This window comes from Styela clava, chromosome 14, assembly GCF_964204865.1.
Source record: "Styela clava chromosome 14, kaStyClav1.hap1.2, whole genome shotgun sequence".
NCBI lineage: Eukaryota > Metazoa > Chordata > Ascidiacea > Stolidobranchia > Styelidae > Styela > Styela clava.
This window is the reverse complement of record NC_135263.1, coordinates 4,407,183-4,419,930: the sequence shown is the minus strand read 5'-3', so window position 1 is coordinate 4,419,930 and position 12,748 is coordinate 4,407,183. Positions and strand designations below refer to the sequence as shown.

The 12,748-nt window shown below is 36.1% G+C and overlaps 2 protein-coding genes across 2 annotated transcripts; both read left to right on the top strand.

The window, feature by feature from the left end:
- Positions 1 to 711: 711 nt before the first annotated feature.
- LOC120340722 (TELO2-interacting protein 1 homolog) lies at positions 712 to 7,763 on the top strand. The gene is made up of 3 exons (XM_039409069.2): positions 712 to 2,878; positions 4,364 to 5,174; positions 5,670 to 7,763. The coding sequence occupies exons 1-3, from the start codon at positions 768 to 770 to the stop codon at positions 6,264 to 6,266; spliced, it is 3,519 nt and encodes a 1,172-aa protein (XP_039265003.2). The 5' UTR covers positions 712 to 767; the 3' UTR covers positions 6,267 to 7,763.
- LOC120340723 (regulator of microtubule dynamics protein 1-like) lies at positions 7,639 to 12,343 on the top strand. The gene is made up of 7 exons (XM_039409070.2): positions 7,639 to 7,852; positions 8,098 to 8,227; positions 8,580 to 8,658; positions 9,391 to 9,655; positions 10,399 to 10,573; positions 11,004 to 11,137; positions 12,210 to 12,343. Exons 1-7 carry the CDS (start codon positions 7,790 to 7,792, stop codon positions 12,264 to 12,266), a joined length of 903 nt encoding a protein of 300 aa, XP_039265004.2. The 5' UTR covers positions 7,639 to 7,789; the 3' UTR covers positions 12,267 to 12,343.
- Positions 12,344 to 12,748: the final 405 nt, after the last annotated feature.

The following is a 12,748-nucleotide window of genomic DNA, read 5'->3' as shown; positions in this document are numbered from 1 at the left end:
TATTGCACTTACAAACTTCTGAACTTATGGTCTAATAATTTGGTACCGGTACTAATTGAGTACCGGTACTTAACATACCGGTACCGTTTATGAATTTGTCTCTTTTTGCCAGTCTGAGTAAGGTACAGGAGTAGCCTAGTGCAGAAGGATTTCACTATCTACGCTAACTGCTAAAGTTATACGGTAGCTGTACTGGGTGAAAAGAGTATGGAATAGGCCTACTGGAATAATATAACCCAGTAACCTGATGAATATCATTGCGGCGGTATGGCTCATCGTGCTAAGCGTAAGGAATAGGCTCGCCACCGCATTTCTGATTACCTTGCGTGGGTTCGCAGGTTCGAATCTCATGCGGGGTACCGGTACGGTAGTTATGTGCGAGAGGATTGCTGGACTCCTCGTCGTCGTATGGTGGTAAGGTCTGAAGGTGGTTCACGTAACCGCTGGTCGGTTACGGCTTCCTCCACCATCAAGTCCATGCTTCCGAATACAAATAACTAAAACTAATCCCATACCCGACATGGACTGGTAACCGGACGAGAGACTGTGGTTCGCCATATGATGTGGCAGTCGCATCGCCTTTCCTCTCCCCCGGGATAAATATGTAAATCCTATCCTACCTTGGTTCTTTTCACCCATGATTCTTATATTGATTTTTATTAATTGTCATTAAATGTGTACAACAATTTTAATTTTGCATGTTTCAGGCTTTATGACTTTAAAGCATTTACCAAGTACTCAGTTTGGTAATAGTTGAATAGAAAATCATGTCTTCAGATGCATCTGTAGTATTCAATCGAATCCGACCATATTGTGTGGAATTCGTACAAACAAAAAACTTGCAATCACTGCGGAAATTTTATAAAAAATTAAACGAAATAAATCAAGAATCTTTGGATGAAATCGCACTTTATATTTTATTTCCATTACGAGTTGCTTTGAAAAATAAGGAAATATTAAAAAATGAAGATTTTGTCTGCTGCGTTTTGGAATGTCTTACTTATATTTTTACTCACGCTATTGTGAATGATTGGAATGTAATTAACGAGATTTTAATCCAACTTTGTGGAATAATTTCCAATCCGGAGGAAAAGGACATGAATGCTCGAGGCTCAGAAGAAGTAAAAGGGGGAGTAGCAAGTACAATATATCACTTATTCGATCATGCATCTTTGCCAATTTGGAGGAATATGTATGATTATTCAACTATACCGCTCCTTGGTCATGTTGTGACATTATTGCTGTCAATTGCAAAGGAAAATATTGAAAGAAAAGCTCGGATTTCTGCTTTAACAGCTCTCAAGTCAATATGTAAACCATCTTACTTCTCTTTACTTGAAGAGAGTGAGCAAAACGCAGCTGAAATTGTGATTGGCGATTGCATAGCATGTTTTCTGCCTGGAGTCTCCATTTCTCTGTCCAAAATTATTGCCAGTGATCTGAGCGCAGGGCAAAAAATCAAATCTTTTTGTTTAGAAGTGCTTGGAGTGTACCTCACTGCAACTTTGTCAGATAAAAGCACAGAAATATCAGCCGTATCGAAAAAATCGGTCAGTGACATTAACCCTCGTCTGAAGTCATTAATCGTTACTAGAAATGATAAATGGGTTTCTATGGTTACCAAAAATCTGGAACCAATCATCAACAACGCATGCTCAGCTTCGAACTCTGAGGAATGGTCATTGCGATTGAATTGTGTGAAATTTTGCAAAAGTATTTTACTGCATTGCTCAGTAAATCTGAAAAATCACGCCAGCACTTTATTAAAAGTTCCTGTGAAACTTTTAAATGATGATTACGTTCAAATTAAACAAATTTGTTCTCAAATTTTGGAAGATTATTCCCTCAATCTTCAGAAAACAGAATCTAAATCCCAAATTTTAGTAGAGATATTGGAAGAAAATTTATTTGCATTATGCACAAGTTTTCCTCGATATATGAGGACAATGCAAGATTCTGAAAAACTGTCAACGTTAAAAATTCTTCTCGGATATTTAACATTATTAAAAGACAAAATCAACAATCTTCTTTATTCACAACCACATTTGAAGAAGTTGAGTTCAGCCTTGTTGCACAGTTTTGAACTTGATACTTCAAGTATACAACTTATGGACATTGTGTTGTCATCAGAAAATGGTGACAATGGTTTCCATAGCGATAACAACTCTCCAATTACATCATGTTTTCGAAAAGAATTTAGTCATTTTCGTAACAAGGATATCTTCACCACACTAAAACATATTTGTAATGTATTGGGACAACATGGCGACTGTGATGTTCTGTTGGATCATTTTTTAGAAATCTACAACACATCAGAGTCTTTTTGCAAGCAAGCTGTGCTTATTCTTAGTGAAATTTTAATCGGTGTTGAAAAAGGTACCAGAGACACAAATTTTAAAATTGTGCAATCAAGTGTTAAAACTTTATTAGAAGAGTACCTCTTGCCTGAAAACTGGTTTTTAGTTACACGCTTCGATTCTGAGTATTTAAAGACTCATCACCAAACTAGGATGCAGAAAATTTCCCCTGATATACAAATGGCAGTTATGCCGATGCTACACCTGAATGGTCAAAGAAAATTACCACTAAAACAGATGAAAAGTAATGTAATACTGTGCTGTCTACATCTTGAGGCGATTCTAACATTTTCGAGAGTATTGGGTAACGATTTCAGAGCATTTCTCATGTATGCTCTGTATCCGTTACTTGAGAAAACTACGGAACAAGACAGCACAATTTCGTCTTGTGCTATTCGTGCATTGCGGGGCGTTGCTTCATATTGTGGATATTCTTCTTCATCAATGATGATTGCTGAAAATGCAGATTATCTTATAAGTGATATTTCAATCCAGATTCATAGAATTGAAGTATTTCCAAGGTAACGGCCGAATTGATATTTTTTTCTAAAACTAAAAAATTGTATAATTTTGGGAACTAAATGTTTGCTGTATTATACTGTTGCCATATTTGCTCAAACTTAGCAACAAAGTGTCGCTGACTGAATGACTCATCGAGCATTTCCAATCCCTCATCAATTGCTAGATTCAATGTTTTCCTTTTTTTGTCATTTTCGCATGTGTTTATTGTTTTACAATAACTGAGCTGAGTTTCATCCGGCCCGCGACCAGTTTTTTTGATTTAGACAATTTCTTTTTTTACTTTATAACGGTAAACAAAAGAAAGAATAATGAAAAAGTCGGTAATACCGTTCGACTAAATTTTGTCAAAATTACCGATGGTTTTCGTCAGCGTGAGGTGTTCTTTGGGTCGAAAACACCTTTACGTCGGTGTTTATTTTCTCAAACTACAAATTTCTTCCAACATATACATGTCTTGTAACGGTACGGTGAACAATTGAGAAAAAAACGAGTTATTATATATTTATCGGCGACGAGATGCTAAAGGTTTTATCACAGACGTAAGGATTTTTCTAGCTGTAAAACAGAGCGAAGTCGGTTTTGTAAGAACGAATCAGATTTGGCGAATTCTCGAAATCGCAATACACGAATCTGACAATTTATGTCACATCTTTATGTCCGCGGATTGCGGTGGTATTTTAGAGCAGTAATGCTTATATTTTATCAAAGCAGCCACGGCTTAAGTTGAAAACAATAGAACAAGACATCTTAAATTAGCCGTATAGAAAAAAATATCATCAAAATCAAGTATATTCCGGTAGTTTATCTCACATTTTTATAGCCGCAGTACAATAGATATAGTACTTTGTTTTATTTACATGTGTAATAAAATACGACAAAAACGCGCAATGTATGTTGACTTTACTTAGTCTGGCCCGCCACTGCATTATGAATATTCAATGTGGCCCGATAGCAAAAATAAATGTCCAGCCCTGTGTTAGAAGATGTCGGAATCTCATTAAGCATTGCCAGCCTTATTTATTGCATCCTTAGTACCATGTAAGATATGGGATTTAAACCCGAGATTTTTAAATTGCGATACCAATGTTATAGATCAGACATGGGCAAACTACGACTATCAGGCCGAATCCGCACCCCCCCCCCCCCCCACCCACCCCCCATCGTTAGATAATTCGATCTGGCCTGCCTAATACTGCCACAACCAAACTAAAACCCAATTTTGATGTTTTAGCTAAAAAATAGCTCAAGGAATTGGTTGAGATTGCAATTAAATTTAGTTTTAGCATGAGGTTAATTGTTTTCTTCTATTGCTTTTGTAGCTCTGCAAATAAAATTCTGTTTATTGGATGTAACTTTTTACGTTTAGCTTACATGGCCGCCAGTCGAGGTGGACGACATTTTTGGCCTCTGGTCCCAAAATCTTGCCCTCCCCCCCTCCCCCCATGCTATAGCTACTCATGCTCACAAAATATATGTATTTACAGATGTCCTGCAGTACTTCAAGCCATGCTGGACAACAGTAATTCTGACATACTTGCTCTGGTCAGTGATACAATCGATGAGATTTTGTTGTCGTTGGATTTACATCATCTGAACCACGCTCGACTTTTAGTATTCTTGCCAGTTTTACTTTCTGTGGTAAAGGCAGTATATAGATGGACTCGGAAACCAGATGCAAAACTTTTTTCCGAAAAAGATGATTTTTGTTCTATCACAAATTCAGAATCAAAGGAGTCCAAAATTAATGAAACAGTTGATACAAATGAAAATTCTGAGACTGTGACTCATAATGAGTCAGAATTTAATCCTGCAGATATCTGTTCGAGCGTGAATTCTACCAAAAATTCTAAGACTGTGGAGGTGAAGACAGAAATTAATTCTGGAGATACCTTTTCACACATGAATTCTGCCAAAATTTATTCTCGTAAATTATTTGTTAAAAACCTCAAAAAAGAACTTTTAGAATCACACAAAAACAAGAAAATTGCAAATTTAGAAACCGATGCTGAAGTAGACCCCAATTGGGAACCAGAGCAAGAATATGATGCTCAACATCAGCATGAACATGAAAATGATGAAAAACCAGAAATTCCAATGGAAATAACTGTCGTAACGAAAGTTTTGAGTCGTTGTATCCATTTGATGGCGCACTCAAACCCGAAAGTACGAATGAAAGTTATGGAGATAGTAGAATGTGGCATGTCCATACTAAGCACACACGAAAATGAGTTGCTCCCTATGACACATAAACTATGGAATCCTCTGGTTGTGAGATTTAGAGATCATGAGTTACAGGTATAATATATGATTTTAATGGGTCTTTTCATGTCTAATTCTGAACAAGTGTCTAGGCGGGCTCTAGCATATATAAATAACAGCCAAGAAATTAACCAAATCCGAATAAATTTACATTAATAAAGTAATGCCGTTTTTGCGCACAGCACCTTGTGAAGATTTTTTGGTACTCCCGTAGTATGTGTACCAGGTTAGGGCATAAGTTTATTCCGATTTTTCCTATTTTAGTACTATCACAGGTTCGGAACTGTCTGTGTTAGCCAAGTGAATATATCCCCTGCCCATAGGTTCCAGTCCCATTACACAACTTGATGTAAATTAGGCAAACAAAATTAGATACCGCCATACACATACCTCTGGAGCGCTGATTTTTCCTGTTGCCCCCTGAAAATTGGACTGGGGGCTTAGTTTGAGAAACCCTAATCTGCGCCAATTTTCAGTGTAACTAATTTTTTATTCAGATTCATACATAACTTTAATTTTTCTTTTTCAAAGGTTGTGATGAAAGCTTTCGACACATTGTGTGTCATTGCTTCTTATTCAAAAGACTTTCTTCGAAAACGATTTGGCAAAGAAATTTTGCCAAAATTACTCTCTGTTCTTGAAATTCAAGCTAAAAAGAGCGTTGGACTATCAAAAAGACCGATATCGGGGGGTGTCACTTCTATTACAATTCCGTGGCATCATACAATGACACCATCACAAGACACAGTGGCATATATGCATTCCGTGGCTTTTAAATTGCAACAAAAGGCTCTGAAAGGACTGGGACCTCTTCTAAGGAATATTGAAATTGATAGAACTGATCTTATCAAAGTGTGTCAGACATGCTTGCCCTATTTAAGCTCAAAGCAGCCTCATCAATTGCAGATTGACGCTATATCTCTATTTCAAACTTTATTTACAATAGATAGAGATGTAACTTGGCTTCAACTCGTCGGTTTGTGGTGCACGGAGTCAACTTTAAAGCCTCCTGAATATCTCAGTGCCCACCCTATGGGCCGTAACTTGCAAACAATTTATTTAGGTGGTACTACGGATCAGAAAAGCGAATTTGCGGTTAATGTCAAAAAGTTACTTCAATTATCCTGACTGGAAGGATATAATTTTTATCTAACAAAAATTGTTTCTGCGAATTGAGAGAAAAAATTTAAGGTGAAATATCAAACTGTGACAAAATTGAAAAAAACAGAAAATCTAGTGACTTTTCCCGTCTTCGGGTACAGAATATTGGAAACCCGTCAGTTCTGCAAACAAGTGATTTTTCCCAACAACCGATTCAGAAAATCGTTCTGCAAGCGAGCTGTGCTTTTTCTTAACAAAATTTAGTCTGTTAAAAATAGTACAAGAGAAACAAATTTCAAAATTGTGCGGTCAAGCGTAAAAACTTTATTGGAGAAGTACCTTTTTCCTGAAAATAAAGGTAAACTAATTTATGTATGTATGGACTTCATATCTTGCCCGAAAAAAAGTTCCTTTCTTGTTCCCTTATTTAAATTGAATGATAAAACTGTTCAATAATAATGTTGGGATCACTGCCTTCTGTCAGGTTCAACGCCATGCTTGCTAGAATAAAGGACAAGTTTTAGTAACCTAACTGCCTGCTAATGTAGGCTACTTACTTAATTTCAGCTGCTACCTTTTGATAACGAAGCCATGAGATTGTAATAGACTGTGTGATTTAAGGTTGTGAGTTATTAGAATTCTTTAAAAATATAAGAATTACTTTTCACCTGACCATTTTGAGTTCCCCGTCCTTATTCCAGGTACCTATCTATTTTTTTGTTTTTTCAACAGTGTACCTGTTAAACATTGTAGATAAATATACATTGTTATCACTGCATACTGGAGAATTATTGATAAAGTGTTCGTTATCTAAGCTATGATTTCACACAATCAAATTTATCTATTTGCTATCATACGTTATGAAATCACCTTCTGGCAATTGACAAAAATATACAGCAGAATATATATGAGAGATGGAAAATATCTCATGGGAAATGAACACATTGACCAGTGTCTTGGCACGCCACATGTTTTGTATTTCTGATTCATTCAGAAAATTTTCCTATGGCGATAAGATAACTATACTCATGATTTGGTTTCTGTGAGACTGACTACTCATCTTTGTTCTATGCTTTTGTGTCAGTGGATTCGTATGCATATAATGCAAGGATGGCTGTAGCAAGAGTAAAGATAACACAAATATATTTCTATAATGTAACTATGTATTTCTGAAGAAGTCTGACCTTGGTCAGACAAAACATTACAGAAATATATTTGTGTTAGTGTGCAGCAAGACTCTTGAATCACTGGTGATAACTATAGTTGCACTTGATAAGGTTAGGAACCTGAACCTTCTTAATTTTGCAGTCAATTGTGCAGGTGAAGAGCATGGTCAGAAATGATTTTTTAGCAGAAAAGTTTCAGAAAATATTCTTGTAGAAAAATCATGTTGCGAACAATAATATTGTGTAATTTATTGAGCTATTCACATCTGTTGCTTTGCATATTTTTCTTCTTTGTCAATCGTATTTAATTTACTTTTCTAAATTTTGTTTTATTTAATTTGTTACTCATTTTTTTCAGTTTTTTCACTAGTTTTAGTATTAATCATGAATTCACGAAGAATTTTGTCTCGTCGTCTTTTTTCATTTTGTAGAAGATTTTCTAATCAGGTAATAAATATCAAGGTTTTGTAAAGAAGATAAAATAGTTTCATAATATTATATGAACATGTTTCGGAAAGTTTTAATGATAATCCGGAACATTTCTTGTACTGTACTGTAAGGAAGTTTTAAATATTGTTATAATGTTACAAAACAAAATCATCTCTCCCTGCTTTTTTAGATTGATTAGCAATGACGCCAATCAAAACAATAAGTGATAGGTTTTCTACGTAATTTTTTAATTTTTATACCAGGTCACAGCCTCGCAATCAGCAATTTTCAAAATATGTCAGAGAAAAGCTGCCATATTCTCAATATTTTCTGGGAGTGGAATTTTATTATGGACAAGAAGGATCAAGAGTTTGAAGGCAAAAGAAGTTGATGGTAATGAAGTTACTTTACTTGGTTTGATTTAAAAGTAGATGGATTGTGTCGAACGTTGGGGAATAAATAGTGTTGTGAATTCGCGTAAAAAAAATTTTGGCTCTGACCATACTAGGTCTTATTGTCAGAGAAAAAACGCCATTTGGATGATAGGAACCAAGAAGAAACGCTTAGTCTGACTAAGGAGTATTCAACTTTCCTGCATTAAACTCGTTGCACAGATTTCTATTTGTTCTTTGTTGAACATGATCCATATTTGAATATATTTGATACTTCACATTCTGAAATATATTTGGAATAGATATCCACTTTCATTCATCCCTGCTTGAGACTCCATTTTGTTTCTTTTCAGATAAATCCATCATAGTAGAAGCTGATAACTTGTATTCAACCGGGGACGAACCAAGACATTTGTATAATTATTTAATAAAGTAAGTTGAAATCAAATAGCTTGTGATGGCTTTTACTTGCGGTTCAACTTCGATGATTGAAAATTTTGACTTGACCAGTGCCAAAATGCAAGAAAAAATTATGATTTGCCAAAAGAACTCGCCATTTTGACTATGACCGCAGGGATTTTTAAATGACAACTCTTTAGAAAGGATATTGACAGAAACATGCCAAACTTCATTTCTAGGCCCCTAATTCACAGCCCTGGTTTCTATGCACTGAACTTTTTATATACTGAATCAATGCTCTTTCAACCTTTTTATCCTCGTGAGACCTCCAATATACTCGTTGCTTTACCATGGAACAACAATTATTACCGAAAATTCCAAAACAGATAAGATAGATAAGTGTATGAAAGTCAAACTTTTTTTGTTTTCGAATCTTAAAAATAAGATACTTTTACGTAACCCCAAAAACTCATAGACCCCCAACAAGAGTTCTGCAGAACCCCAGTTAAAAGAACTGTGCTAGATATACAAAGTGTTCATAAAGTCCTGTTACTATTTCAGTTTTGTTCTAAAATCGGTTATAACTGAGTTTTTTCATTTAAAATGGAGAAGATTTTTTATATCATTCAATACACCTGTATTTCCACACTATCAATTGCATGAAGCACATCCAGGTTCTTTTACCTGATATAATACAGAAACTCATAGACATCATGCATATCAAATTAGGACGAATCACAAAAGCAGAAAATTTATTTATCATAGATACAAGGACTCAACAAATGCTGAAATATTATGGAGAGTATCACGTGCATCGAGAGATCTTGCGTTAAATGGAAGCGATGTTTCAAAAGAAGACAAAAAAGCTTTAATATACGATGCATTCGAGACTGCTAAACGAGCATTAGAAATTGACGAAACAAATTGGGGGTCGCATAAATGGTTCGCTATCACTTTGGGAGATGTTGGTGATTATGAAGGAACAAAAATTAAGATTTCAAATGCTTATGTTATTAAAGACCATTTGGAGGTAGGTTTTTCGGATAGGGCGTTAACACCACTTAAAGTTATGATAGTGAACTATGGCAGCTCGTTAAGTTACCTGTCGCGTAACAATAATGTTGACTTAATTTATTTGTCTCCGATGCATGAACTTGATGGTGGAAACCATAACCAACCATCGGTTATGCAAACCACCCTACAAGGGTGAGAAGTCCAGTATTTGTTACTTATCGATTTTAATCGGTAAGTATGTTGATAGGTATTTGTCCGTCTGTCTGTGTGTATGTCTGTTAGATCAGATGCACGCGATATCTCACGAAAGCGAGATTGAATCAGCTCCAGATTTTGCATGTGCGTTCATCATATCTCGGACCAGAAGCCTATTGATTTTGGGCAAATTATGCCGTATAATTAGCGAGTTATTAATTAATTAGTGATGAGACACAAGGTGTCACTATGGAGTGAGAGCGCTGTTTTAAATGATCCCCTAACTTTCGATCGATAAGTCTTCGGTCTCTGACGGATATTCTCGTTTAATCTTTTATGGATTCTTAGCTAGTGTTATGCACAAATCGCACTCCTGCTTTTGTAGTTAGTTCAAGTAGTTGGTGCATAAATAAGTATTACAGTAATACTAAAGAACAAAAGAATATTACTAATACTACTCCAAATATTGAGCAAAATTCCTCCATGCTTGGGAATCATGGCATTATGCCATCACACCCCAAAAATTGAAAATAGTTATCACAATCAGAACACTTTTATCTTAAGAGAGCGCTTCAATTGAATCCTAAGGATGCCACAACAGCTCATTGCATTGGTCTTTGGTGCCTTGCATTTGCAGAATTGCCATGGTACCAACAGAAGATAGCATCGGTGTTATTCGGCACACCTCCTACTTCTACGTATGAAGAAGCAATAAAAATGTTTGAACTAGCTGAAAAAAGTAAGTTATTTGTAATATTTTAAATTTTAGAATCAAATTACTTCTTGTAGTCTCTCTCTATGGCGAGGTCCTTTAGTAAGGACATTTGGAATCAAAAAATTGAATCATAATTTCAGTGGGTTGAAACTTCACGTATTTACTTGCTGCGAAGTCCAATTGCCTGTTTTAAAGTAATAAAGATCGGTACTCCCGTAGTATGTGTACCAGGTTAGGGTTAGGCCGTACTTTCATTCTGATTTTCCTTATTTTAGTTCTTTTACGAGTTCGGGGATTGTCTGTGTTAGCTAAGTGAATATACCCCTTGCCCATAGGTTTCAGTCGCTTTTTACAACTTGATGTAAAGTAGACGATTATAATTAGTTACCTCCATATTAGTACACACACTTCTGGAGCGCAGTGATTACATGGAATAATATCTTTTGCATTACAGCTGAACCAAACTTCTACAGTGTGAATTTAGTGGAATTAGGAAGGTGTTACATGATGATAGGAGACAATAGGCATGCATTGTTATATCTTGACAAAGCTTCGAAATATCCTGCGACTAATGACGAAGACAGACAGGTTGGTTTTATAATGCTGTAGCAGTAGTTTTTAACTGGAGTCACGCAGCGGTACCTCTGAAGTATGCGTACCAAGATGGCGGACACCGGAACGTAGTATATGTACCAGGTTAGGGATGATAATTTTATTCCAATTTTTCTTCTTTTTGTTCTATTCCGAGTTCATGGACTAGCCAAGTGACTCCCGTAGTATATGTACCTAAAATTACGGCCTGACCCTAACCTGGTACGCATACTACGTTCCAGTGTCCACCATCTTAGTATGCATATTTCAGGAGTACCCCCACAGCACTCTAGGGTTCTGCTAATACAGTCCAGGGGTTCTGCAAGTTGCCTTTAAATCCAGGATTCTATTTTAAATAGAAATTGTCTAAATATCAATTCTATCACCATCCACTCAGCCAGGATATAATAAACTTAGTAGGAAATGACAAACCGAACAGATTCATCCTTCAAACATGGATTGTATGTTCAGGTCTAAAATAGCATCTGTATTATCCAGTGGTGAGATTTAAAATTTTGAGAACGGATTCTTTTTGGTATTGAAAACTGTAATAACAGGTTCCCTCATTATTCCAGAAACTAAAAACAAAAAACTAGAAATGGTTCCCTGATTGTCACTGTATCCCAAGACTAAAATACCACAACTCCGGTCGTTTTTTTGGCTTATTCAGTAAAGTGGAAACCGACCCAGCAGCCCAGGGTCATACTTCTGTCCTTAAGCCGGCAGCGCTCAGTCTCCAGTGATCTGATCTGCTCTGAGTTTGACTGGGGTGGTACATCTGTCAAAGAGTAACGCAGGTATCTTAAGGTTAGCTCAGGGAAGACGGAAACCTTGCGTAGAGCAAAAGGGCAAAAAAAAGCTCACTCGATTTTGATTTTCAGTATGAATAAAGACCGCGAAAGCATGGCCTATCTTTCCTATTGAGTTTGCGAGTTTCAAGCACGGGGTGTCAGAGAAGTTACCACAGGGATGGCTTGTGGCAGCCCCATAAATCTCACCACTGATACTGGTGCATTAAGGACATGTTTCTGAAAACTTTTCACATATTCACACTCTGTATACTTTTCAGGCCGTCGAGAGAGCAAAGAAATTACTGGAAGAATTAATTGCAAAGAATAAGAAATAATTCAAGCAGTCGATATCGAGATATTTTTTATGCAATTTTCTATCTTATCATAATCATATAAATTGTGTGCTAACAAATGGTGTCATATTATTTCAACTTGTACTTGAAACTTTCATTCCACATCGCGTAAGTGAATAATCGAGTTTATTTTTTCCATCCATTAAAAGAAAGCATGCAAAATTTGAAAGAAAAATTGAATACACGATTTACGGGGAAGCGGGGACCAAAGCTGGTCAATTAGCAGCGACACCTGAGGTTCTAATAGAAATTATTAATTGTTGGACTCAGCTCGGCGATGTGGCGCATCATGTTAAGCGTTTGGATATTTTCAGTGAACTTTACTTTTTATTCAAAATCGGAAAAGGAAATTCCGATTGAAACAGTCGTCACGATTACGTCATTTGTTAAAATTGCAGCCTTTTTTAGTCATGATAGTTTTTCTGTTGCGCGAAACATTCAATCCATGGCTGATACGAGTATTG

Excerpts from the sequence above, each read along its gene's own strand:
- LOC120340722 (XM_039409069.2), top strand. The coding sequence starts at position 768 with ATGTCTTCAGATGCATCTGTAGTATTCAATCGAATCCGACCATATTGT. Across the intron at positions 2,879-4,363 it reads AGAATTGAAGTATTTCCAAG|ATGTCCTGCAGTACTTCAAG; the intron begins GTAACGGCCGAA and ends ATGTATTTACAG. Across the intron at positions 5,175-5,669 it reads TTAGAGATCATGAGTTACAG|GTTGTGATGAAAGCTTTCGA; the intron begins GTATAATATATG and ends TCTTTTTCAAAG.
- LOC120340723 (XM_039409070.2), top strand. The coding sequence starts at position 7,790 with ATGAATTCACGAAGAATTTTGTCTCGTCGTCTTTTTTCATTTTGTAGA. Across the intron at positions 7,853-8,097 it reads GTAGAAGATTTTCTAATCAG|GTCACAGCCTCGCAATCAGC; the intron begins GTAATAAATATC and ends TTTTTATACCAG. Across the intron at positions 9,656-10,398 it reads TTATTAAAGACCATTTGGAG|AGAGCGCTTCAATTGAATCC; the intron begins GTAGGTTTTTCG and ends TTTTATCTTAAG.